Raw genomic sequence first — 27,904 nt, 5'->3', positions numbered from 1 at the left:
GTTTTTTTTTCATCTCAAGGACCATCGGTATGACTATTGCAAAAGGTTCAATTTCTCAGATTGGAGTCTGGGAACTCAGAGTTGGCCTCAGGCAGTGCAGCTTGGTAGTTGAAACATTTCTTCATTATTTTAGTATTATTTATGAAGCTCAGGAGACCATATAGGATGCTGAGGATCAAACCCAAGCTCGCTGTATGCAAGGGAAGCACCCTACCTTCTGACCTTCTGTACTATTGCTTCTGCCCCCCCCCCCCCCGCAATAGTTTCTAAGTCCTTAATCGTATCTCTTAATTTAGATCTGATATCTTTAGGTATGTTTAATTTAAGAATTTGATTTTAAATAGTTTCTGTGGGAATATATTATTTTCTGTGGCACTGTTACTAAAAATCATTTGTGATGGTCAAATGCGAGCAGTTTTTACAATAGCCTTTTTATCATTATATTTTCTTAAAAATAGAGAAGTTCACATTATACATAATTTAAATTTTTTTTTCAAAATATTTTATTGTAAAATGAGAGCATCAAATAAAATTTATGGGCAATTATAAAACATCTACAAAATTCTGTATAAAATTCAGACTAAAAGTGATATTTTGCAAGTTGAACAGTTATCAAAAGATCTGCGTGGATTACAAATATATATAAAATCTGATAGCTTTAAATAGTGTTCAAATTATTACAGACATAACATACTTGATGAAATTAAATCTGTAAGTCTGATCCAATCATCATTTCTTCCTGATAAATCAAAAATGATTTAACTCAAAAAATCCACAAATACTTTAATTCTATGCGACGACTTTAATTTCTTCATATATTTTCTTTTATGAGTTCGGCTAATCTTTGGCATGCCTAGAATTACAAAAACATATTAATTAATAAAATCCCGAGAACAGATCCCTCAATGGAACTGGAGTGGTAGCACAGTAGTAGAGTGTTTGCCTTGCATGTGGCTGATTCAGGATAAATACCAGTTCGATATCCGGCATCCCATATGGTCCCCTGAGCCAGGACTGATTTCTGAGTGCAGAGTAACCCCTGAGCACCGCTGTGTGTGGCCCAAAAATAACAAAAATAAAATAAAATAAAATTCTAGATGCTACTCAAGAAGTTAAGCAATAACTTAATAATTTAAAAAGTTCAGAGTATTAATCTTCAATTAAGAAAACTCAAGTATAATATAGTCTTATTTGGGTAAGATTATGTTAATGCCCTAATTACATGGATGCAAGACTGTCATATTTCAAAGATGTTTTTGTTTGTTTTTCGTCACATCTAATAGTGGTCAGAGCTTACTCCTGGCTTTGTGCTTAGGGTCCTGGGGTCGAACCCCAGTTGCCTGTGTGCAAGGCAAGTGCTCTATCTCTTAGGGCCCTCCAAGATATATCCATATATAAGATGTATAAAATATTTGTTTGTGTTTTTTTTGGGGGGGTCACACCTGGCCATTCTTATGAATTACTCATGGCTTTGCACTCAGGAATCATTCCTGGTGGTGCTGAGGGAACTTTAAGGGATGCTGAGTACCTACTCCACTTGCTCCCTGTCCTCATCCGGGATATTTTATACAGTTCTCAAGCTTATTATTTTCTATTTTCTCCACAATATACATTCTTATATTTTCATATACTCTCTAACCTATGTTCTATATAGTTCCTGTTAACTCTATAATACAAAAGTAGAGTTAACAATGAAATACATATCTAAACAAAAACAAAAACAAACAAAAAAGAAATACATCTCTAATGACATGAGATATGAAATAAAGAAGGCATAAAAGACCAAACTTCTCCATGTTAAGTTGAAAATCTTTTCAAGGGTAATGGTACTGTTAAAATATATGGCACTTGTGTTTGGTTTCTCATATATGCATTTCTCAGGGAATTGCTTCTTGGATTCTTGTCATTTGGGCTAAACACAAACCCAAGCTTTCCTGACGATACTAACATTGTTCTAGAGAGAACATCATACTCACCACATCCAGTTGTTCTGGAGAAGCTAAAGAGAAGGAAGCTCTGAAGTAAGGGCTGGGAGCTTTGCAGTCATTGTAGAAAACACTTCCAGGAACCATTAATACCTAAAACAGTTTAAGGAAAATAAGTGAACATTAAGGAAACAGTGAAGGGAAGTAGAGGCAAATGTAATCTTAAAAGACCTTTTTAAGTTTAAAAACAAAGTTTTAAAACTGTGAGAAAAGTTTCAACATTCTGTATATCATACAATTAAAAGGCTAAAATACAAAATTTAAAAGTGTTTGACTGAAGCAAGGCTAATGCATCTCATTGCTGTATGTAAAGAATATGCAGCAATTGAGATGTAAAATATTGAATTTCTTGCTTACATGAGCAGCAAAGGAAACTGTCTAAAAGTGAAGATAATAATCAACACTAACACATGTTAGGTCCAGTTAGAGAAGTCATGTATACTAAAATAATGAGAAACAATTTTTTAAAGTAATTTTTTGGGGAGGTATCTTCTGGCTCTACACTCACAAATTCTCCAAGAATCAAAAACCAGGTGGGCATGTGCAAGTGAAACCCCTGCCCTCTGTAACAACTTTACTTACTCTAAACCCAAGGTACTTTTTAAAAGTTATCCAACTGGGAAATAATGTTTAAACCAAGACCTGAAAGAGATGTTGTACTGACCAAGCCAACGGTAAAGGAAGAATATTTTAGGGAGAAGATTTAGAGGGTAAAGCCCTAAGATAGGAAGATTTACTACATAGCAAGCTCACAGGAGCTGAAAGAAATGATCATATATAAAGTGAAGGAATAAAAACACACTGTAGGGGGCTGGCATGATAGTACAGTGGGGAAAGTGCTTGCCTTGCATGCAGCTGACTGGGGTTTGGTCCCCGGCATCCCATGTTTCCTCTAGCCAGGAGTAACCCCTGAGTAACTCTGAGTGTGGCCCCTAAACCAAATCAAACCCCCCCAAAAAAACCCAAAACATTGTGTCAAGACAGAGGGTGGGGCACCGGCTGCAGGTGGCTGACTGTGAACTCACTTCCTCTGCTGTGGGCAATCAGCACACTTTCCTCCTAGCCCCCTTTCTAGTTCTGTGTGCCACGGAACTAAATCTTCATCAGTGGATGAAAGTGTTGCGTGCTACTTTCAGATTTGCCCTGAATTATCTTCTCATTGGTGGTCCATGAGACCTTTTCCATAGACCCTCCACCAGGGGATTCAGGCACTGAAGAGGAAAGGGACAGAATAGCTGTGCAAGTATGGCCCCTGCAGGTCACAGCTTTAAACACTGGATGTGAAGTTACAAGTCGAACCCACTGAAAATGTTAAATCTTTGAGATTGTTTCCTGTAATCGTGATTTTCAAAACCATCAAGAAACTTTTTGTTGCATCAGATACATCAGTGCTAAGAGGCGCTGAGGACAATGATTTGGTGGTCCCTAGAGAAAATATTTCAAGGCAGAATTTCTGTGTGTGTGTATGTTCCATTAATAAAGTGAAGGTTGTTTCTCCAAATAGAGTGGAAGGAAATTAGGAGATCTGATTAAAAAATTGCTGTAAAAAATGAATGGTAGTAATCTCTTTGTAAGGTCATCAGTCGGGACTAAGTCAGGTTTAAAAAAATTTGATCAACTTGGAGAGTATTTGGTAAAAGGCTTGTACAGCACGATATATGGAATAAATGTGAAAATATTAAAAATTATAAAATATGAAGTCAGATTAGATCAAATTAGATAAGAGATATAAATAGACTTTTAACAACTTTAGATGATAATGACATTGGTAGAAAAGCAAAGTAAACATTAACCTTGAATTATTACTCTAAGATGTATTGTTTCGAGTGGACAGAATGATAGTACAGTGGGTAAAGCACTTGCCTGGCATAGGCTGATGTGTGCTTGATCCCAGCATCCATATATTTATATATTTAGTATTCCAAATATATTGGTTCCCCAAATACTGTTTCAAGAGAGCAGAGCCAGGAGTAACCACTGAGCTCAGCTGGGTGTGGGTCCTTTCCTCTCTCTCTCTCCAAAATTAAATATTGTTTTGAAATAAATGAGAATATAGTTTACAAAGCACTTGCTGCGTAAAACTGTAAGAAGGTTAAATGACTTTCCCCAGGAAATGGAGCTGGTGCCAGGGTCCAGCAGGCCTAGAAGTGACATCTAACCTTAGACCAGTTGTTTTCAACTGACACAAATGCTCAGTAATATCTAGTGACCCTTGAAAAAAATGATTGCTGCTTAACAGTGCATGCCTCAATGATCATGCATGTACTACTATAAATATTGCTATATTGTCAATTACAGATAAATGCTTTTCACTTCTGCATTAGTGATCTGAAAAATCATTCTCTTATTTTCACTATCTGCTGGTGCAAAAGGTTAAAAACCAAAAGATCAAAAGCCTGTTTTTGGAGCCAGAGAGATAGTGTCTGCCTTGCAAACTAATGACCTGGGTTTGATCTCTGGCCTCCCATTTGGTCTCCTGACTGCTACTAGGAGTGATTCCTGAGGACGGAGCCAGGAGCCCTGAGAACTGCCAGGTATCGTCCCTGAACCCAAAAAATAACCCCAACTAGCTCCTCCTTCAAAGCCTCTGCTTAATTCTGCTGGTGTCTCTTTTAAGGGCACAGTAGGCAGAGTTGATGATCTGGAAGCCAGTCCTGCAGAGGTTTGCCAGAGAAGTGGATGGTGGGCTACATGTCTACATCAGTGGAGGTGAGGGGGATCATGTTGTGTCATGGGTAGAAGTTAGGGCCTTGAACATGTTGGGCTTATGCTTAACCACTCCCTAGTCTGATAAAATTCAGATCTCAGAGATTTCAAGCTTTTTCCACTTGCCACAGACCAAATATTGAAAACACAATTTTTTCTTTTCTGTTTACTGCTTCAAGGCTAAAGTCATCTTAGAAACCAGGATCTAAGAGTATAGTGTTTATAAAATATTGGCATCAATTTTTGAAATATATTTTTAAATTATATTTTTACATTCTGGGAGGTGGAATCCACACCGGGCAATGCTCAGAGGTTATTCCTGGCTCAGAAATTGCTCCTGGGCCCGGAGAGATAGCACAACAGCGTTTGCCTTGCAAGCAGCCGATCCAGGACCAAAGGTGGTTGGTTCGAATCCGGTTGTCCCATACGGTCCCCTGTGCCTGCCAGGAGCTATTTCTGAGCAGATAGCCAGGAATAACCCCTGAGCGCCGCCGGGTGTGGCCCAAAAACCAAAAAAATAAAAAAATCAGAAATTGCTCCTGATAGGCTTGGGGGAACATATGGGATGTTGGGTATCGAACCCGGGTCTGTCCTAGGTCAGCCACATGTAAGACAAATGCCTTACTGCTGTGCTATCACTTCAGTCCCAACATTGATATCATTGATAAAGAATTCTTCATTTGGGGCCAGAGAGATAGCATGGAGGTAAGGCGTTTGCCTTTCATGCAGAAGGACGGTGGTTCGAATCCTGTCATCCCATATGGTCCCCTGTGCCTGACGGGCGATTTCTGAGCATAGAGCCAGGAGTAACCCCTGAGCACTGCCGGGTGTGACACCCCCCCCCAAAAAAAAGAATTCATTAATAGAGAAAGGAGAAAGGATCTGTTTGGTATATTGGGAAGTTACACATATTTAAGGGTAAGTATTTAAGAGTTCCCAGCTTAAGTGAGATCCCTAATGATATTTTAAGTAAACTTACGATTTAAGTGCAAATGGAGAAAAGCAAGCCTAGAAGAAATACTATGGCTCATTTTAACTAAAAAAGAAAAAAGAATTAAAGCTTTTCTCTGTAAATTTTCCCTTGTAAAAGCAGGAATTATTTAATAATTTTTTGCACACATATGCTCCTTCCAAATTTCCTGCCATGAGTATGTTTTACTTTCATAATCAGGAAATTTCTAAAGATACTAAATAATATGAAAAATAAATATTATTAATCATAGTCATGATTAATAATAAGTAATAGTCATTAATAATCAATACTACTACTAAAGGCAGTATTTTAATATGCACCAGGTGTTAGTCTAGGTCCTTTGTGTTTGTGATTCATTACAGCAATCTGAGGTGGATTCTTATTATCTCGCTCTTATAAATATTTTGCAGGATATCTTACCCAGAGCCACATATCTAGCATGCAATAGGACTGTGATTTAAGCAAAAGGATGTGGATTCATATCTTAGCTACTAAATAGTAGTGAAATGAATAATAGTAGTGAAATAAATGAATAGTAGTGAAATAAATCACGGCAGATATCACTGATTTAAACCAGCAGAAAAAACATGTAACTAAAATAATGTTCTTATTTTTAGCAGTGAGATAAGATCTTTGATATTAAAACATGATGAGTTGGATGCTGGATAACTACAAACATCGCCTGCCATTTTTTTTTGCTTAGAAAATACTTTAAGGAAAATGTATTACCCCTCCCCCCCTTCCCTTCTTACATCTTTCTTATAGGCCTTTTCTTCAATCAGTTTTGTTGCATCAGAAATGCCCTTAATTTTAACCCATAAAAACATTCCCGCGGTGGGTTCATTCCATTCTGCCAAACCTACAAACAAAGAACACGTTCTAAAGTCATCTACAACGATGTAATAACACTAACTGTAAGTTTTCAAGAATGTTTATTATACTTATTTGCTTTATGTTTTGGTCCACACTGGCAGTGCTTAGGAGTTACTCCCAGAATAGTGCTCTGGGTTTGCTCCTAGTGGTACTCAGGTGGCCGTGTGGTGCCAGGGACTGAACCTGGGTCTCCTGTGATACAATATAGGTGCTCCATGCACTTAGATCTTTGTGATCTCTCTCTCTGCTTCCAACTGATGGGACTTTAACTATATTTAATTTTAGGGACTAATGAAAATTGATGTTTTGAGTTTCATTTCAAAAGGTAAGGAAGGGAAGATGAAGAGAAGAACTAATAATTTATATTATTAGTGCTAATGTTTCCTGGCAGTTAGGAAGTACCTAAGCTAGTAAATGATAGAATTTCAATAAGTCTTCTCACATATGCAATAGTTTAGGAGTCTAATGAATAAGAATTTTAATCAAAAAATAGTTGATTATATAAGGAAGTGCTTACAATTCAAAATTTCCAGGTGCATTCTTAGGATTTATGTTTCATGAATGTTAAGATGAAAATCACATTTGCATTAGACCCCGGTTTGATCCCAGCACCCTCTATAATCCCCTTAGTCTGCCAGGGGTAATTCCCAAATGCAGAGCCAGGAGTAAGCCCTGAGCACTGCTGGAAGTGGCCTACAAAATAAAACAGAAGAATAAAAGAAAAGCCAAGAAAAATAATTATTTTGATTGAATCATTTCTTTTTTTTTAAACTTGCTATTGAATCAAGTCTTCTTTATACTCACACTACAAAGTGACTGAATAGTACTTTCATCAAAAAGACAATTCTAGGGTTGCAGAGATAGCACAGTGGGTAGGGTGCTTGTTCTGCACCTGGCTGACCAGGGTTCAGTCCCCAGCATATGGGCCCCTGAGCACTACCAGGAGTAATTCCTGAGAACAAAGCCAGGAGTGATTTTTGAATGCATAGCCAGGGGTAACCCATGAGGCTGACAGGGTGTGGCCCAAAGAACAAACAAACAAAAATAAAAAAACAAAAAAAACACAAAACCAACAAAAAACAAAAGGCAAGCAAAATACTTTGTATTATCAGAACCACTCTAGATTTACTATTTTGACATTCTATATAAAAGCAATGTATTATTTGTTTGACACTTTCTTTGGTATAGAACTTTGAGTTAAGTCTAAAACCTTTTGCATTTAGATGGTCTTTTGTATTAAGTTAAGATTTTTGTTGTTGTTTTTTGGGCCACACCTCAAATCACACCCGAATCATCTACTTACAAGACAGATGATTTACCCACTGTACTATCTCTCTGGCCCTGTTGATAGATTTTTGATTAATGGGACTTTTCCAAAAATCACTCAAGCTCTTTGAGCTATCGATAAAGGAAGGTAGATTTTGTGCCAAAGCTTTCAGATTGTTACTTCTGAAATTATTGATAGGGCAACATTTTTCATGTCAAGAGTGTTGCACTGGTGAAGGGGGTTGTCTGTTTATGACTGAAACCCAACAATAATCATGCTTGTAATCATGGTGCTGAAATAAAGATTTTATATTAAAAAAAAATTAGAGTAACCCTGAACTCTTGTTTCTTTTCTCTAGAATTAACAATCCTATGTAGTGTTCACCACCCCCTAAAGCTACTTTTCCTTATCACATACCACTCAACCACTTGTCTGCAGCTGCCAGCATTGCGTCCTTCTGGGACCTATAGAACTCAGTAACCCTAGGAGGAGAAAAAGCAATGAAATGTATGTGGTTAGTACATTACTTGGAGAAATGCAAAAACTATAAAGTCCAAACAAATAATTTGTTTTCTAGCTTGATTACAATCGAACATGCTTTATAAGGGAAGATTAGGGCATGTTCATTTGATCTGTTTGGTGGAAAATTTTAAATAATTACAGTATTTTTCTCTTTTTTTTCTTTTGGTGGCCACAGCCAGCAATGCTCAGGGCTTATGCCTAGGCATCATTCCCAGTGGTTCTCAGAGGATGATTTGGGATGCTGGGGACTGAACTTGGGCTGGCTGCGTAACAGGCAAGCGCTCTGCCTACTGTGCTATCGCTCAGACCTCTGCAGTGGAATAATTTTAAAAGGAAATTGAGACTGGAGAAATAATACAGCAGGTGGGGCATTTTCCTTGCAAGTGGTATTTTCCTTGCAAATCCAGATTTGATCCCTGATATCTCAGAGGGTCCCTGAAGTCTGTCAGGAGCAATTCCTAAGTGCTAAGTCCAGTGGCCCTATGACAGGTTTTGCCCACTTTGGTAAAGAGTGGTCCAGATAATAATCATCAATTGTGGGTTAAGAGACCTCTCGGCGAGGCCGGAGTGATGGCACAGTGGTAGGGTGTTTGCCTTGCACATGGTTGACCCAGGATGGACCACGGTTCGATCCCCCAGTGTCCCATGTGGTCCCCCAAGCCAGGAGCGATTTCTGAGCAATTTCCCTGCATAGCCAGCATCACTGGATGTGACCCCCCCTCCAAAAAAAAAAAAAAGAGAGAGAGACCTCTCAGAACCAATGAAAATACGATCAAAATGAAGATGGATATCACATTTCTCCCTTATTTCTCAATCACCCAGTATATAACATTTTGGCATAACTCATAATGTGCACCAATGGAGGATTATTAGAGAAATTACATTCTCACTCATTTGTATTGGATCTAAATCTTATCCCTCACAGTTACAGAGTGTTAAATAAAATCAAATGCATAGGTGTCTGGATACTAAACCCTCAAAATCAGTTAAATCAGTGAGCCCTAAAGTGCAAGGCATTACTGGTTACTTTAGGTAGGCTGGGGACGACTTTCAGACTGGGCCCAGGATAATCCTTGCAGATTTACTAGGTGGAGACTCACTAAAACAAGCACATGTTGGCTTCTAATAGACTCTTCCTCCTGTCTGTCTTAGGGTACATGGGAAGGTAGAGCAATGAGGCAATGCCATAAACTATGGCCACTGGGATCCTCTGCTGGTCATAGACATTTGAGAAAATGCGCCAGTACCTCTCCACATGATCCATGAATCCCTTTTCACCCCACTGGTATAGCAGCTCTGAAACAAGCATCTGAAAAAGACAAAACCATAGCAAATGGCATGATTCATCCTTAAAAAATGTGCTTCTTGACCGATCTCTCTCGGTCACATGCAAATCACCATAAGGAAAAAAACATAATGAGAACCTAGCTTTATAGAGTGATTTATCACAAACGATAAGTATTAACAATAACCAATAGCAAGCATTTACTCAGTTCTTGCTATTTTCCTGAAAAGATGGTAAAATAGTAACAGATTTTAGACAATTCAGGATTCTTAATCATCCTACTTGCCATTGTGACTTAGTTTAGTTGTTATTGGTGGGAAAGTCAAGGCAGAAGATAGACATTTTCTTTATTTCATTTTTTATTTCATTTTTTGGATTCCTGGCTCTGTGCTCAGGAATCACTCTTTCATGGGACTGGAGGACCAAATGTGGTGTTGGGGATCAAACCCAGATTAGCCTTGTGCAAGGCCAGCGCCCTACCCACTGTACTAATGCTCTGGCCTCAGAAGAGTCCAACTGGTAACACCTGGTAAGTCACAGGACTTTGATTTGAGACAGGCTGTCCAGCTCCAGATCCAGGCCTTTAATTATTAACATTTGCAGGACCTTTTCGGTGTTAAATAGTATCTTTATAAGGTTATAAATTATTTGAGTTTTTTTTTTTTAAATTAAGAATAGAAGTTCTCGGGCCCGGAGAGATAGCACAGTGGCATTTGCCTTGCAAGCAGCCAATCCAGGACCAAAGGTGGTTGGTTCGAATCCCGGTGTCCCATATGGTCCCCCGTGCCTGCCAGGAGCTATTTCTGAGCAGACAGCCAGGAGTAACCCCTGAGCACCGCTGGGTGTGGCCCCAAAACCAAAAAAAAAAAAAAGAAGTTCTCAATGCTACAAATAGATTGTGAAGTTTTTTTGATAATATACAAAATATGAAAAAGTTCTCAAAGTGGTAAAACATAAGCATATCTTTATTTATGAAATGTACAGTATCACAAGGGTATCCAAATTTGGGAGGGCAGACTTGATCCTCATGGCTCAGAGTTCATTCTCTGTTGTGTTCAGGGGGACCATGTGATGCTCATAACTGAACCCAGGCTCAGAGAGTTTTCTCTCTGATTCATAAGTGTCCAGATAGTTTTCATTCCTAATGCTTTTGTGTTTTTTAGGTAGCTATATCATCTTTAACATCTTGAACATCTCATTCAATAATTCCTTGAAGCTTATGTATCCTCAAAATCTGTTTATTTCCATAAAAATACTAGATAATTTTTAGATAATTAAATTGACTAAATTAAATTGACAGTTATCTTGATGCATATGAAATAACAACCAACAACTAAGAACTGTTACAAAAGTTACAAAAACTGTTACAAGTTACAAAAATCTGCAAGGGCATAATATCATTATAATTGTCTTAAGATTTTACAAAATGTTGAAACTATAAACATAAAAAAGGCATTTAACAGAGTAGGAAAATCATTAAATAATTTTGAAAAGTTTCTCTCAAAAAATTGCAATGGAAGACTTCAATTATAAATGTTCCACAAGAATACTTTCTATTATAAAGCAATTCTAACTGTTGAAGCATTTTATAGCTCTTTGTAAAATATAAATTGTATAATTGTATTCATTTTCAAAAACAAAAGTATAGATGCCCAGAGGTATAAAGAACTGGCAAGAGTCAGGGAAATCTGCCATAATGTAGATATTCACATGTATTTTCCGCCTGTTCACAGAGACAGGATTAACAAAGAACTCAGCTTGGTGATTTCTTTCAAGAAAATACTCCAGAAGTAGAATGACATAGATAAGATGCTACAACTCCAGAACTATCAGTCCAAACAAAGGCTCTTGGGATAATTGTTAATTTATTAGTTATTCTTCATTGCTCTTCATTAGGCTCACGGCACTGTCATGTGCATTCACAATAGTGCAAAGTCATGTGCCATAAAAAATCAGGGTTCCCAACTGTCCCTGAGCTTATTTCTTCACTTGTATTTCTTTTATCATCCCTATTTCTATTTTCTGATCAATAAAGATTTTTAGATTCCCTGGGCAAGATACTAGGGATAAAACATGAATAAGGTACCCTGTCTCATCAGGCATTTGATCTGGGTATTTTTATTTTTATTTTGGTCACACCTGGCAATTCTTTGGGCTTACTTATGGCAAAACAAGTGTCCTCCCTGCTATACTAATGCTCTGGCCCAAGGAATTTGGTCTTACCACAAATAACACTAGGTGAGTTCAATCCTCATGTGCCTTCTGTTTATATTTATTAAATGTTAGGGTTTCTCTACCAGTATTTAGGAGACCTCCAGGGATGAACTGAGACATGTGCTGCTGCTTTAGGCCTTGTACCTGTTATGTTGAATTCTCTGACGGTGCTTCCAGGTCTCCAAGATTGCACCTAATAATGCTCAAGGAACCAGGTGAAATAAGGTTGGTTGGCTGCTAGGTGCTTGCATCTCTCTGGCTCCTCATGTGCTATTTAGAGTCACCAGCAACAGTATGTGGTCTTGTAATTCAGTTTGTATTGTAAATCTATATCAATGACTTTTCTCTTCATCACCTTAACAGTCTTATTTACTTATTCATTTTTTTGGAGCCAATATCTACCCTCAATTCTGATTAATAAGAAAGATAAACACCCTCTGATTTATTAAATTATTCTTACCTGTGCAAAAGTGCTGCTGTGGACACTTGAAACTTGCGTATGTAAAACAATTCTCTCTATTAAGGGTTTGGGGCCAGTTAGAAACCCTATTCTCAACCTAAAAACAAATAACAACAAATAAAAACAATAACAACAAAGAAGCTTAATTTAATCTTGTACTAACAACTAATTGCATTTCACTTCATTGCTTCCATTAAGTGGGTGGTTCACTGAGGACAAATGAACCCAGACCATGAAAACAAGCTAATAAAATGAACTACACTTAGTTTAAAATGCAAACTGAAATGTAGATGGATAGTTAATATATACTACTAGTCTAATCAAGTCTCATTAAATGTGTTCTTTTGGACAGCAAACTAGAAAGCTCACCTGCCCCTCCCCAACCTTGGACAAACTGGAATAGGTCTACAGTCATGTTAATAATTAGATTGTTGTCTGAAGTCAAGCAAAATACAAGCAAATTGAGTAACCACATTGTTTGGATCTTAGGTATTGTGTGTCTCCCATCCCCATGTCACCTTAAGTCAGAAACTTACCCAGAGGATAGGATTTTTGAGAAAGTGTCAGCCCGGATGACGCGGCCATCAACATCCATGGAAAGAAATGTTGGCACCCAGGGCTAGAAAGGAAACAAAACTAAACTATTGATTTTGGACAGCAACTGTAATTTGGTAGAGACTGAGGACAAGATGATTTGAATAAATGTGGCAAATCACCCCCTCATTGCCTTTAACATGAAACCAGAGACAGAGGTTCCTTCAGTAGCATCTGCCTGTCTATCAAGACCTTTTCGCCAAAAAAACATGCACTAGGGTTTTCTCCTTTGCCCAAGAGACCATGTTTAAGGAATCTCAAAGGAGACATCAAACTGAATTGAGGAAAATCTCAAACAAGCCCTTAGTACCTCAAGGGTTGAAATTCAAGATGAATTGATTTAGAAGGAAGGAGTCAAGAAATACTAATTTAGATAAGCTCCAAAATGAAGAGTGTCAGGATTATTAAAACAAAGGATTCCAAACTCATTTGGCTACCACCCATTTCTAGAAAAAAATAATCGTTCCAGTGAGCAATCTCACCCTTTCTAGTCCCCACCCCATAAAATCTACAGGCTTTAATTGAATAATCAAAAAGTGGGCCCTCAAGTGCACCCCAGGTCCTTGCTTTCCCTTGTTAAGCCCTGCTGATCCCCAAAAGGAATGGATTGCCCACCTTGTGAAACATGGCTTTATAGACAATGCAGATCCTTGAAGCAAGTACAAAGATATAAAACAAACAAACAAACCTGAAGCACTGATTTTATTTATTGGTTTTGTTTTTGGGGCCACACCCAGCAAGGAATGCTCAGGAACTACTCCTGGTAGTGCATGAGGGACCATAAATTATGCCGACGATTGAACCCAGGTCAGCCACCTGCGCCTTAACCACTGGACTGTGGCTCAGCCCCCTTCAGTACTAATTTTAATATTTACTTCAAAAGTAGATACAAAGAAGAAAGGGGGTCAAGGTCCTGTTAAAGACAGAGGGTAAGTAGGCACATTCAATTATTCAAGCTCCTTAAAACATCTGGGAGTTTTTGTTTCTTTCAAGAGGTTTGAGGGGATGCATTTGTTTTTTGCAGCCCTGAGAGTGATTACAGAGGTTTAGACGTAAAGAGCCTGCACCACTATCTACTAGGAAAAATAAGGAATTAGTGTGAAGAACTGTGAAAAAGAATGTAGAAATCCAGAGAATCTGGGCAGTTGGAGTGGTGAAAGTATGTGAACACGAGTTGGAAAACCTTTTCCTATGTTCAGTATGACATCATGAAGGAGCACATTCCCCCTTTCACCTTTTGTTTCAATACAGCAACCAGATTCTTCTCCCAAACAGGCTTCCAAGAAGCCCTGACCAAGAGACGGAAGCTGAAACTCAGGATGAAATCTATTTCACCCTCATCTGATGTTGAAGGATTTGAAGATTCAACAAGATTGGCCCTGTTTGCCCAAATTAAATTAAAAATTAAAAATTAACCTTAAATTAACTTTTAAAGGTAAATTATTTTTGAAGAGATTAGAAATACCAAAAATGGGTAGTCCATATAAAGCCAATGACTTTATCCTGACATATTTGATAAAACTGTCGGGAAAGGCTTGATGTTGTAACTAATAAACACTCACTTAATCTTTGTTTTGTTTTATATTTGGACCACTTTCTAGCTCTACACTCAGGAATTACTCCTGAGCTCAGGGACTTTTTAGGATGCTAGAGATCAAACCCAGGTTAGAGCATTCAAGTCAAATACCCTACCTGTTCTACTATCTCTGTGGGGTCTCATTTGTTTAAATTCGAATGTACAGGTGGACCAGCTGAAACTCAGCAGTTGGAATAACATTAACTGCAGTGCAATTCTTCTATGACAATTTATCTTCTCCTGGTGAAATAGTTTGCACAGTCACTTACCTTATTGAACTGGAGAAAATAGTAAGGATCATCTTCAACTATGAGGAAGTCATATTTTTGTGCCAGCTGAAAAAGGCCAAATTAGATTATTTGTATTTTAAGAGTTATCAGAAATATTGGGACTCCTAATTCTTTGTCCTCTTTCATAGGTCCACTCAGTCACCCAAAATGCTAGTGCATACCTATAGTCCTAGAGTTGACACTTAGGATAAAGAAATGAGAGGTTTTAAGGTCTCCTGTTCTTGTGGGAAAGAAGGAAAAAGATAGGACATAAGCCAATCAGTCACAAACAGAAGAAATACTAAACAGGGAGCAGTATTTAGGCTAAGCAGAATCTTAAAGAATGACATGACATTTGAAATTGGAAGTTATTTCTGTATGTTGTCTTTGACCAGATAACATGAGAATTCAGATTGACAGGAAGAAGCACTTGGTGCAAATACCAGGGAAGAAGATTCTGTTCTAAGTGATAGTCAAGAGAAAAGGCACATCAGTGGGACAGAAAGATGGTCATTGTATCTGCTGCAGGAGTGATGATAAGGCCTGAAAATAGGTCACACAGCTTTGCAATACAGATATCAAGAATCTGTATTTTGTTCTAGGTCCCAGGGGAAGCCCAAATATGGTGATTGTAAACAAGAGGATTTCTTAACTAATTTTAAATTTACAAGTCAGTCTGAGAAGGTGCAGACTAACTACCATCTGGAGAAGAAAAGATTAGAGAACCAGAGAAGACTATAAAAGAAGGTGGCAACTGGGAAGACAGAGGTAGTAAGACAGGGGTGAAGATGTGAGTAAATTTGGGGTTGGTACCCACAGGATAAATTAGCTACAGGGAGGCCTGAGGGAGAAGAAATGATTATTAGGAACAGGAGATAAGTGCAGAATGTGGGTGGGGTTTTGGAGAATGGCTGGACATAGTAAAGTGTTCTCTTTGGCCCTGGATGTATGAAATTCCTGTTACACAAATTTATGTTGGATGTTGGATAGAGTCTGGAATTTAGGGGAGGGAGAGTAATGTGCTGGGGATTGAATCTGGTCTGTTGCATACAAAACAAGAACCCTACCCTCTGTACTATCTCTCCAGCCCTATATTTATTTTTATGAAAATATCAAATAAAGATAAAAATCTCTTAAATATCAAAAGACTGGTATTTCTGTTAGTACCCTTGGTATAGAAGACTTCCTTCACTAAAATAACAGCTTCATTGAAAGTAAAAGGTTATTAGAAACGAAAATTGCACAGTACTCTTTGAACAAGTCAAAAAAGAGACAAGAGGATAGTCATATTACATAATCTTTCAAGTACCTCATAAATTTCCTTTTTGCGGTTACTTGTAAATGAGTCTCCAGTAGGGTTATTGCCATTGGGAACGGTATAAAGAAATTTGGGGGTGTTTTTGGCAGGATTCCTGGCATCTTCTGGTTTCCATCTGGAAAGTACTTCTTTGAGAGATTCTGGAATAATCCCATCATTGTCACTGGCAACATTAATAAAGTTGCAACCTAGTGGTTGTAGCTATTGGGCACATGTAAGAAAGAAAGTCCAAAATTCAAAAATGATACCAAAATGTAATTTTTTTTCATGCTATCTGAGAAGGTGACCACTTATACCTTCAACTTGTAAACCACCCTAAGCTCTATTTTCCATAAGCCTGAGGGTCTGTGTGGCTGTTCCCTATGTGGCTCATATATATCAGGCTTGGGGCTGTATCTTGCTCTGGCTACTACATTTTGAGTTATTCAAGTTCCAAATGAAAACTCACTAAGCAGCAGCAAACCCAGGAATGGGTAAGTCTTCATTGATTTACCGAGTATAAAGACTAAACTGGAAAAGTAATAGCCTTGCTTTTAAACATAATTTAATACATTATTTTAGTAAAATTTTATTTTCAGATAAATAAAAAGGAAAGATGTTATTCAAGAAATAAAAATAGTTGGGTGAGGTTCCCAGACAAAAAATTTTTCAAAAGATAAGCAACACACGGTTGTTGTTTTTTTTTAGTAAATGTAGAATTAAGTATTCAGGAATAAACAATCGAGACACTACCTCTAACAAATGTGAAATATTTAAATTTTAAAATTACAGCTACTATAAGCAAAATGAATCAACATCAAACCATAAAACAGTCACATATTTTCTCATAGTCTGGAATATTGTTTCTTTTTGAGTACTATACAGCATGTGTGTCTGCATAAACACAATTTTATATTTATAGGCAGTAAGCTTTTATGTTTACTTTTTATAGGGGGGAATATAATTTACAAAACCAATATAAATTACTAAAATGGCCAAATTTTCACAGACAAAAAATGATCCATATACAGATTTTTCAGAAAGGGCATCCTTGGAGAACTATTCTTAAGGAATTCAAAGGTTTAACTTGATAGATTAATGTTTAAAACTTCTTTTTTTTTTTTTTTTTTTTTCTTTTTGGGCCACACCCTGTGACGCTCAGGGGTTACTCCTGGCTATGCGCTCAGAAGTCGCTCCTGGCTTGGGGGACCATATGGGACGCCGGGGGATCGAACCGCGGTCCGTCCGAGGCTAGCGCAGGCAAGGCAGGCACCTTACCTTTAGCGCCACCGCCCGGCCCCATAAAACTTCTATTGTAAATATGTTCAAAGCATTAGTAGGACTTTAAGTTTTAAGAATCTAAGAAAATAATTAAAATTAAAACCTATCCATAATAAAATGTTATTTTACTTAAAAAATTGTGGTAAAATAGACATGGCCTAAACTTTTTTAAAATGTACAACTTAGTGGTGTTAATTATATTCACAATGTGCATTTCACATGTATCATGACTAATAATTTCCAAAACATTCAGTGACCTCAGTCTCTGCATCTATTAAGTGATACTTTCCTAGTCTGTTAACCTCAGATCTGCTTTGTCTCTAAAAATTTCCCCTATGAATACTATTCTCCATAGGAACAGGATTCTATAGCATTTGTCCCTTTGTGTCTTATTTATTTCAGTTGGCCTCAGTTGGCCTTATTTCTTTCAATTACCTCATTTAGGGGGGAGGAGCTTATGGCTTACTCTGTGTTCAAGGATCACTCCTGGTGGTGCTGGGCAGAACCATTTATAGTTCTGAAAATAAATCCTAGTTGGCTGCATGCAGAGTAAGCACCTTACTATCTTTCTAAGCACTACAAAATACTACAAACTCTGTAGTATCTTTCCATTCTCTGGTATAATGTTTATACCATTTATCTTTCTGTAGCATTTATCTAAACTTTGTTCTTTTATATGGCCAAATAATATTTCATTGTATCTATAGATCACATTTGTTTATCTGTGCCTGCCAATGTATACCTGATTTGTCGCCACCTTTTAGCCTTGGTGAATAAAGCTGCAATGACATTTCTGCTACCATTTAGGCCTATTTTTCAATTCTTTTAAAATATAAAGAATGAATGGAGTTAGTGTGTCACATGATAATTTTGTTTAATATTTTGAGAAACTGACAAAATAATTTTTGCAGTCACTTAAAATTTTTTGATTTATTTTTGGACCATGTACAGTTAGGCCCAGGAATTATTCCTGGCAGAATTGGGGACCATGTCTATGCTAGGGGTTGAACAAGGCAAATACCTATAATTTATACTTTCACCATCATGGTCTAAAGAAATATTGTCAGAAGGTCCCCTGAGAGGCTATGTGGACAGCTGGCCAGACTTCCCTGATAGTAAGGGTGATATTTCTCAAGATAGTTACATTTATTTGACCTAAATATGAATCTCCCTTCTGCTGTAATGTCTGTATATATTTGAACATTTACTTGAAAATACAAGGATTAATACAGGTAAATATAGCCTTGATTAAATTTCTCTTTACCTTGAAAACTCAGCACCAATAGATACTTTAAAACAATTTTAATCCTCATGGTCTTTTATTTTCTTTTTGGAATTTTTTTGGGGGGGCCACACCTGGTGATGCTCAGGGGTTACTCCTGGCTATGTGCTCAGAAATCGCTCCTGGCTTGGGGAACTATATGGGATGCTGGGGGATCGAACCGTGGTCCATCCTAGGTCAACTGCGTGTAAGGCAAATGCCCTACCACTATGCACTGCTCTGGCCCCATAATCCTCACAGTTTTTTAGAAAGCCCTGTTGCTTTAAACAGAATGCACTGTCAGATGAAAGGAATGTTTGTTTTGGGACATCTCTAAGGGACTTAGAGTGACTTGCTAACTCATTTTTTACTTTGGATATAACTTCCAAAGTTTGGCCTGGAAGAAGCAATGGATTGTTTATAAAACTTTTACAAGGTAAAGATTTGCCATCTCTTTCAAATAAGCTTGTCTCTTTTATGACTCTTTCTAAAAACTGTTTCTTAGTCAACCTTTAAGAAGTTAGTTACCTACTAAATAGCCTATAGGAAAGAAATTGTTTCCTTAGGTAAAAAGGAACTTTGATAGAAAAACCTGGCTTTTTGCTTAAATCCCTTAATCTACATCAGAATTGATACCTAGGGCCTCTCCAGGGAGAAACAACTTTGATATGTTAAAATTTATCCTCTCTTCATCCTCTGGGCTCTTAATTGAAATGTGTCTGCAAACCACCTAGAGGCATGCAAATTGTTTTGAAGCTCAAACAGTGTATACTGATAAAGTTCCTGTTAATAAGAGAGATATGTTTTACTTTGCAACAAAACAAACAGACATGAGCATTTTTACATACCATAAAAACTGTGACTGGAAAAAATCCTCAATATATACCCTGATAGTTGTGCAATAAACCAGAATACTGTTCTCCCACACAATTGTGTGTGGCTCCTTATAATTCATAATCTGCCAACTCTGTGCATCCACTTTTCTGAGACAGTTCTGAGAAATTCTCTTAACATATCTGGACCAAGACAGCCATGGCATTATACTATCACTCCAGCCCCTACGTTTATGCCTATATTGTTTTAATTTCTCACTGTTTACCCATAGTGTGTCTTTTTTCAATTAAAAATAATACCTATTCTAGTAGGTACATAGTAGTATCTCCAAATAATTTTGATTTTGGTTTCTTTAATGACTAATGACAATCTCTTAAAAAATAAAACTAAAATCATAGGTTGGAGCAATAGCACAGCAGGGAGTGCATTTGTCTTGCATGTGGCTGACGAGGGTTTGATCCCCGGCATCCCATATGGTCCCCTGAGCCTGCCAGGAGTGATTTCTAAATACAGAACTAGGAGCAACCCCTGAGCACTGCCAGGTGTTAAACAAACAAAAACAAAAATAAAACAATGTTGAAAAAATACTTTATTTTGATTTGGGCCACACCCAGTGAGACTCAAGAATTATTCTTGACAGTGCTCAGGGGACCATATGGGAGAGTAGATTTCAAACCCAGGTCAGTTGTGTGCAAGGGCCCTACCTGCTATATTATCTCTCTGCTCCCCGAATATTCCTTTAACTACAACTAGTTAATCCTTTGAAAACAAATCCATAAAGAGATTTGTATAAGAATTTAAAGGTGGGCCCGGAGAGATAGCACAGCAGCATTTGCCTTGCAAGCAGCCGATCCAGGACCAAAGGTGGTTGGTTCAAATCCCATGTCCCATATGGTCTCCCATGCCTGCCAGGAGCTATTTCTGAGCAGACAGCCAGGAGTAACCTCTGAGCACCGCCGGGTGTGGCCCAAAAACCAAAAAAAAAAAAAAAAAAAAAGAATTTAAAGGTAATTTCATTTAATTTCCCTATTCTAACTTATACTTGTTTTTCTTATAACACTGTGAGGTAAAAATCAATGAACATTTGAACATTCGTTAAACACTGCAATGGTAGGTAATGCATTACTTTCTTCTGGGCTGAAGCTAGAAAATTCTTAACCTGGGTTGACATTGTTTCCATGTGATTTCCCTCCTTTGGTTCCAGTTTCATCAACATAAGAATATGTTCTCATATGCCTGGGGGCAGAGTTTAAGTACCTACTGAGTCTTCACTTTTTGGGAGGAAGTATCCTGAGTTTCTATAACCATTATTGATATAGTGTGGTTTCCAGTTCTCTATTCATACTTATCATAATCACTCTTCTCTAGTCATAGAACTAGACATAGGATTAGGCCCCAAATAAACTCTCAACAGCATGTTCTAACCAGGCGATAGCAGAACTAAAACATGAACTTCTTCATTCTAGGTATTACAGCCCCATTAATTTAACACTGGAAATGGAAAGTCCTAATTATAACATTAGATTTCAGTCAGGTTAAATTGACATTTTAATAGAATTATACAATGGAAGATGACAATAAAAGACGATAATAAAAAGATAAGTTCTGTAAATTAAGTTGGATTTAAAGTGGATATTAAAAAACTGGACTTGATTGAAACAAGTGCTTTTTAGCATTTATCCTTCTGTAAAGAGAAACACATAAAGCCGAAGCTGAATTTACTAGGCATCACATATATAATTTAAAGTTCTCCTACTCACAGGTGAAAGATGATATTTGATTTTCAAGGCCTTTAATTAAAGATGCAACATTTGCTGCTTCTTTGTTACAAAACTGCATTTGGCAAAAATGTGTACTTACAGCATGAAGTGTTCCTGAGTAAATGGGCTCATTGTAGAGGACATTATCTCCAGGATTAATCATCATTTCAAACATCTATGAAAAGAAGCACAAAGGATCTTAGTTGGCATATAACTTGTTCCTCTGCTTTGCACTTTGCATACAATGATTCCTTTTGGAAACTGAAATAATCTAGTTCCCAGCAGCATTTCTCACCCGTATTTGCTCACTTGTGTCTGGGTGACATTTGGTTATTCATACAGTATTTCTGTTTGTTTGTTTGTTTTTGTTTTTTTGGGTCACACCCAGCAGCGCTCAGGGGTGTTTATTCATACAGTAATTCAAATGTGTTCATGACTGTTTTGTCTCTTAAAGTGACCTACTGTGCTCAGTGATCTTTGATGTTACCACGCACTACCATCGTTTTGTGGTGCCATGAACCGTGACATATGAAATGGTGACATAAGTGTCGGCTCCCCAACACAGATATCCCCACCTTGCTTTCTTAGTCATACACCTATTTTTCTGAGACACGATGATATGAAAATTAGACCAATAAGTAACCATGCAGTGGCATATAAGGGTTCAAGTGAAAGAAGAAAGTATGTGTCATTTTAAATCAAAAGTTAGGAATGTTTGAACAGTAAGGAAGGCATTTAAAAAACTGGGGTCACATCCAGGAGCTCTAGGCTACTCCTGGCTTAGTGCTCAGGGGCCACTGTTCTGAACATATAGTACCAGGGATTTTTCTTAATGCACCAAAAACACCTGCACCAGCCCTTTCAACTCTCTCCCCAGGCTCAAAAAGGCAGTTTGGAAGCTGAAATAAGTCCAAATCTGAACTTCACAATCCCCCAAGATATAATTGCAGAGAAAGACCTCTGGAAGGAAATTAAGTACTTCTCTACAAAATGCATGAATGATAAGAAAGGGAGAGCCGCAGGCCAATATAGAAATGTGTGAATGGTCTGCTCAGAAGATTCAATCAGACTGGCGACTCTTAAAACAAAATCTAATACAGTGGGGAGAGCCGACCATGGTTTGAGCCAGCCCATATGGTTCCTGAAGACTGCAAGGATTGATTCTTGAGAGCCAGGAGTAAGCACTGAGCACTGCTGGGTGTGGTCCTCAAACAAACACCAAGCCTGTTGCAGGGCAAGATTCATCCTCTCTTCAATTCTATGTATGACTGAAACTGCAGAGGTTGGTTCATGAGGTCTAAGTGAAGAAACCAACATAATAGCATGAAAGTTCAAGGAGAAGCAGCAAGTGAGGGGGAAGCTGAAGAAAATTCCCTGGAAGATCCAGCTGAGTGAGATCTCTGATGAAGGGACTATGCTAAAAAAATAGATGTTCACTGTAGAAAAAAACCAGCCTTCAATTGGAAAGAAAAGCCACCGAGGATTTTTCTAGTTAGAAAGAAGTCAATACTTGGATTCAGAACTCCAAGGGATATACTGACTTTCTTTGAGGGCTTAAGGTAACTTGTAACTTTAAGCTAAAATCAATTGCCCTTTCTATGCTGAAGATCTTAGGGCCCTTAAGAATGGTGTCCTGTGCTCTGGAAATGTAACAGCAAAGCAGGGTATAAGCATATGACTTTATAACATAACTTGTGAAATAATTTTAGCCCACTATTGAGAACTTGAGCTTCAAAATGTTACTGTTCATTGACAGTGCACCTAAGAGCAGTCATGAGGAGGCTCAAGGGGTGAGGGCATATCTGGCATATCTGGCTGCCCTCAAGACGTATTACTGGTTCTGTGCCTAGATATCACCCCTGGTGGGGGTGGGGGACCATATGTGGTGCCAGGGAGCATATTTGTACTTTCTCTCCAGCCCCAGCAATATTTTTATTTGACTGATACCCAACAGTAGCATCTATTCTGCTGCACTGTCAAGAATAAGTTCAATGTTAAAGTCATTATTTATAGGATATTATTCATAAGTCATTATTTGTAAGACAAACGTCTTATTAGAAGTCATTATTAGACAAAGGTTGCCATAAGGCGGGGGATTTCTCTGCTGGATAGGAGCAGAACCAATTGCAACCTTCTGCAAAGGATTCCCCATTGGTGATGCTATGAAGAATATTTGTAATCCATAAGAGTTCAAAATAGTAGCACCACAGAGGTTTGGAAGAAGTTGATTTCAATCATCATGATGACTTTCAAAACTAAAATTACAGATATAGTGGAAGGAACAAGAGAACTAGAAGGGAAACGAATTAGTGACTAAATTGCTGCAATCCCACCTTACCTTCATGGTGCCACATATCCACTGGGGATTCAGACATGACTCAAAAAACATGATAGAGACAAAGCTAGAAATAGAGGTATAGAACCTTGGTGAATCCAAGTCAGCTGCATACAGGCAAGTATACTACCTAATGTATTATCTCTTCAATCCCAATTTTTTGGGGGAATATTATTCTTATGATCATATTTTAATTTAGATGAATAGAGACTGTTTATCTAGGGCTAATTACTTATAAAAAGCCAAAGAAAAAAGATAAAACTGGTAACTAAGTGCCTTCTCTTTACTGTGGAAAAAAATAGAGGAATTCCCATCTATGGAGTTCCTGGCATCCTGAGAGAGGCAGATGGACTAACTCAGAGGGAGAGACAGACCAAAGAGCAGACACAGACAATCCATAGAGGCAGAGAAACAGACTAGGGCAGGATTGGTGAAAATATATGACTACATCAGCAAACATGTGAGAAATAGTTCATCTCAGGGGCCAAAAATTTAAAACTCATATTAAAATTTCATAAGCACAGGTATAAAATGGAGCCTGAGTGTTTGAGATAACTAAAATTAAGCAGTGGTCAGTCAACTTCTGATTGGACCTAAAGAGATTTTGTTTTCATGACTCATTGTTCCAGCATATAATTTATTTCAGAAAAATTAGACTGAATGGCTTTACATTCTCCTTTGCTAGTTCTGGGTGAATATAAGAGAGACTACTAGTAACTCATAAAACATGATCATCTTCAATTAAAATGCTAATCAAAAGGTTTCTCAAAAATGAAAGCCCAGACCCAGATGTATTCATGAGTAAATTTTTTTTTGTTTGTTTGTTTTTTGGGCCACACCCCGGTGACAATCAGGGGTTACTCCTGGCTTTGTGCTCAGAAATCACTCCTGGCTTGAGGGACCATATGGGATGCTGAAGATCCAACTGTGGTCAGTCCTAGGCTAGTGCCGCCAGTGTGCCACCGCTCCAGCCCCATGAGTAAATTCTTTTAAATTTTTAAGAAGACCTACTGCCAATTTTTTTCAGGCTCCTCCAGAAAATTGAAGAAACAGAAATACTCCCAGTTTCTATGAAGCTAACATCACCCTGATACTAAAAGCAGCAGAGACACCACACACACACACACACACACACACACACACACACACACACACACACACACACACACACAAATTAAAGTCCAATATCCCTAAAGAAAACAGATGTAAAGATTCTCAAACAAATAGAAGTCAACAATTCATCAAAAAAAAAAAATCACACATCATGACCAAGTAGGATTCAATATGGGATGCAAACATAGTTTAACATAAACAAGTCAATCAACATAATACACCACATCAATGAAAGTAAAAATAAAAACATATAATCATATCAATAGATGCAGAGAAAGCTTTTGACAAGAGTAAACACCAATTCATGATGAAACCTCTCAGAAGATGGGAATTGAAGGCACTTTCCTCAATATAATTAAGGTCATTTACCACGAGGCAAACATTATACTCAAAGGGAAAAACTAAAAGCCTTTTCTCTAAGATCTGGCACAAGACCAGGTTTCCCACTTCTATGCAATATAGGAAATACTTGCTATAGTAATTAGGCAGAAAAAATATACCAAGGGCATCCAGATTGGAAAGGAAAAAGTCAAGTTCTCACTCTTTGTAGATAACATGGTACTATCCTAAAAACTGGACAATCCTAAAGACTCTAATTGTCTTTAGGGCAGATTTCTATAGCAAAGTGGCAGGCTACAGAATTAATATGCAAAAGTCCAATCTTTACTATATCCAAATAATGAAAGAGAAGAAAGATATTTAAAAAATCCCATTCAAAATTTTGCCTCAGAAGCAAACAAACAAAAGATAATAATAATATTCAAAGACAATAGAGTTAAGGGCCAGGAGGACCATTTCATGTTTGAAGTGGCTAGAATAAGAGGGGAGTGCAATTAAGGCAGAGATGGGAGCACTATATTGGAAATTGTATGACTGAAGCTCAATTATTATCAACTTTGTAACTGTGTGTTTAATATCTCACAGTGATTCAATTAAAGAATTTATTTAAAAAAAAGATTGCCTTGTGGTTAGGTAAGACATCAGCTCACTGTATTTATAAATTCTATTTTTAAAATTTTTGTTATTGGGCCACACATGGTGATGCTCAGGGATTAGTCCTGGTCCTGCACTCAGTAATTACTCCTGATGGTTCTTGGTAGACTACATGAAATGCTGGGGAATCAAACTCGGTTCAGGCTGTTGCAAGGCAAGTTCCCCATCTGCTGTACTCTCTCTCCAGACCCCTCCATTTTTCCTAGTTCTGTAGGGTTACCTACTTATGTGAAGCACATGCTTTATTGCTGAACAGTGTCTCTAGACCCATGTATATTTGAGTTTTAGTATGGGGAAATCTTTCCATTGTCTTACCTTGCAAAGACCATCTTGACTGCCAGATGTGATGCATATGTCCATTTGTCCTTTATTTGATGGATAATTGACAGTAGGAGGATTATGAATTTTTATTTGTAACTCTTTTAGCCAGGATAATAGCTCTGGAATTCTAAAGCATGAAATACATTTTCAATATATGAAAGAAAAATATCACAGTAGTAGAAACTAAATGGTAGCGTTACATCAAGTACTTTATCATCAAACGCTTTTTATCATTATGAATTCCTTACTGAAGAGACAAGACAACAGGTTTCAAGGTTAAGAAAATTTACTCAATTTATGAGTGATTTCATTGGATTGTTTTTAAGACCACACACACACACACACACACACACACACACACACACACACACACACACACACGGCCTAAAACTTATGGTGAAAGAAAAAAATCTATATAATATAATATATACATATAATATATATATAATTTATAGTTAACCATATATATTATATATTTGGAGGTCAGGAGAGATAGTCCAGCTTAAAAGGCTTTGCACAATTTTCCTGGGTGTCCTCCCCAACCAAAAAAAGGGCAAAAATAAATATATCTGAACAAAGGAGGATAACATATTTGAATGGTGCCTGTCTAGAAAAGGAGCCTAAACACCAGACAATTGTTTTAGGAATTAAAATCGCTACTTTATGGACCATTTTTTCCCTCATTTGTTTCTACCCCCAGAGCATTCCCTGTCACCCTTCTTTAGAAGTCTTCATTGACTCTTGATGTCATTTAAAGTTGAGAAAATCAATAAGAAGAGTTAGACATTCGACATTTTTACTGCTCTTACTCCGAACATGTCTCTAAAGTTTCCTAATACTTTTATTTATTTATTTTGCCACACCTGGCGATGATCAGGGACCATACACAGATGCTGGGGAATTGAATCCAGGTCCGCCTCTTACAAGACTAGCTCCCTACTTCCCTGTACAATCTCTTGGACTCTGTTCCCTAATAATATTTTTTTGGGGAGGATTGCTTATTTTTGGGTCACACCTGGCTATACTAAGGGCTTACTCTTGGTTCCATGCCTAGGGAATCACTCCTAGTGCTGCTTCGGGGAGACCATCTGGGATACTGGGGAGATCGAACCCGGGTGGGCTGCATGCAAACAATATACTATTGCTCCTGCTCATGAAACCCCTATTTTCAAAAGACACAAATGAGTTTATCAGTGGATCTCTGCGACCCGACTACCCACCCAGCACTTTGGGAATATTGAAGGGCTCGATGCATGCTCTCCTCGTCGAAGTGGATGGGTTTTCCATTTTCCACGGTGATGACAGAGGTCTTGAAAGGGAACATCTTGGGGTTTGGTGATCCGGTAGCCAAGGAGATGAGAGATTTGGGCGACCTGCTCACCAGCTCATCTACAAAGAAGAAACACACAGCGGTAGAGCTTTTTTGCCTAGCACACGGCTGACCCAGGACAGACTTGGGTTCGATCCCCGGCGTCCCATATGGTCCTCACTGAGCGCATAGCCAGGAGTGAACCCTGAGCGTCACCGGGGGTGGCCCAAAAACCAAAACAAAAAGAAGAAACACTGAAATGAAGTCGGAAAGGTTCTTCCCGGGATGAAAGCTTCCCCCGAGCTGGGAGAAAGGCCCGGAGCTGTCCAGCCAAGCCCGCACCTCCCTGCAGACACACGTTTCCCGCCACTCTCCGGGGCATGCATGCAAGAGGGGGGTACCCGCCCGAGCCGGGGAGCCCCGACCCAACTCACTTAGGACTCGGAGGGCCGAAGGCTTTCTGGCCGCGCTCGCCGCCGTGAGGAAGCGCGCGTAGTTCATGTCTCCGCTTCCCTGCTCCGCCGACAGCTGCAGCTGGCCCCCACGATCTGCACCCCCCAAACACCAGGGTTAAGTACCGCCCCCCGCCTGGCGGAGCTCGGGACTGGGGGCGTGCAGCGCGCAGGGGCCCGAACCCGCCCAGACTCGCCTGCTTGCACGCTGAGCCCCAGCAAGA

At 38.3% G+C, this 27,904-nt stretch overlaps 1 protein-coding gene across 1 annotated transcript; it reads right to left on the bottom strand.

Moving 5' to 3' along the window:
• Positions 1–532: 532 nt before the first annotated feature.
• On the bottom strand, positions 533–27,904 carry AADAT (aminoadipate aminotransferase). The gene is made up of 13 exons (XM_049771298.1): positions 27,663–27,904; positions 27,140–27,308; positions 25,914–26,046; positions 21,258–21,332; positions 16,034–16,243; positions 14,725–14,790; positions 12,822–12,904; positions 12,286–12,382; positions 9,574–9,635; positions 8,222–8,286; positions 6,417–6,523; positions 1,977–2,078; positions 533–853 (listed from the first exon to the last, which is right to left on the bottom strand). Exons 1-13 carry the CDS (start codon positions 27,727–27,729, stop codon positions 812–814), a joined length of 1,278 nt encoding a protein of 425 aa, XP_049627255.1. The 5' UTR covers positions 27,730–27,904; the 3' UTR covers positions 533–811.

The sequence above is a fragment of the Suncus etruscus genome, chromosome 4 (assembly GCF_024139225.1).
Source record: "Suncus etruscus isolate mSunEtr1 chromosome 4, mSunEtr1.pri.cur, whole genome shotgun sequence".
NCBI classification, from domain to species: Eukaryota; Metazoa; Chordata; class Mammalia; order Eulipotyphla; family Soricidae; genus Suncus; species Suncus etruscus.
This window is presented reverse-complemented; position numbering and strand designations above follow the sequence as displayed.

What these genes read in the sequence shown, in the direction of transcription:
- AADAT (XM_049771298.1), bottom strand. Translation starts at nt 27,729, where the DNA reads ATGAACTACGCGCGCTTCCTCACGGCGGCGAGCGCGGCCAGAAAGCCT. An exon ending in GTCAAGATGGTCTTTGCAAG is followed by an intron (nt 21,333 to 25,913) that starts GTAAGACAATGG and finishes TTCTTTTCATAG; the next exon opens with ATGTTTGAAATGATGATTAA. An exon ending in CTCCAGAACAACTGGATGTG is followed by an intron (nt 854 to 1,976) that starts GTGAGTATGATG and finishes TTGTAATTCTAG; the next exon opens with GCATGCCAAAGATTAGCCGA.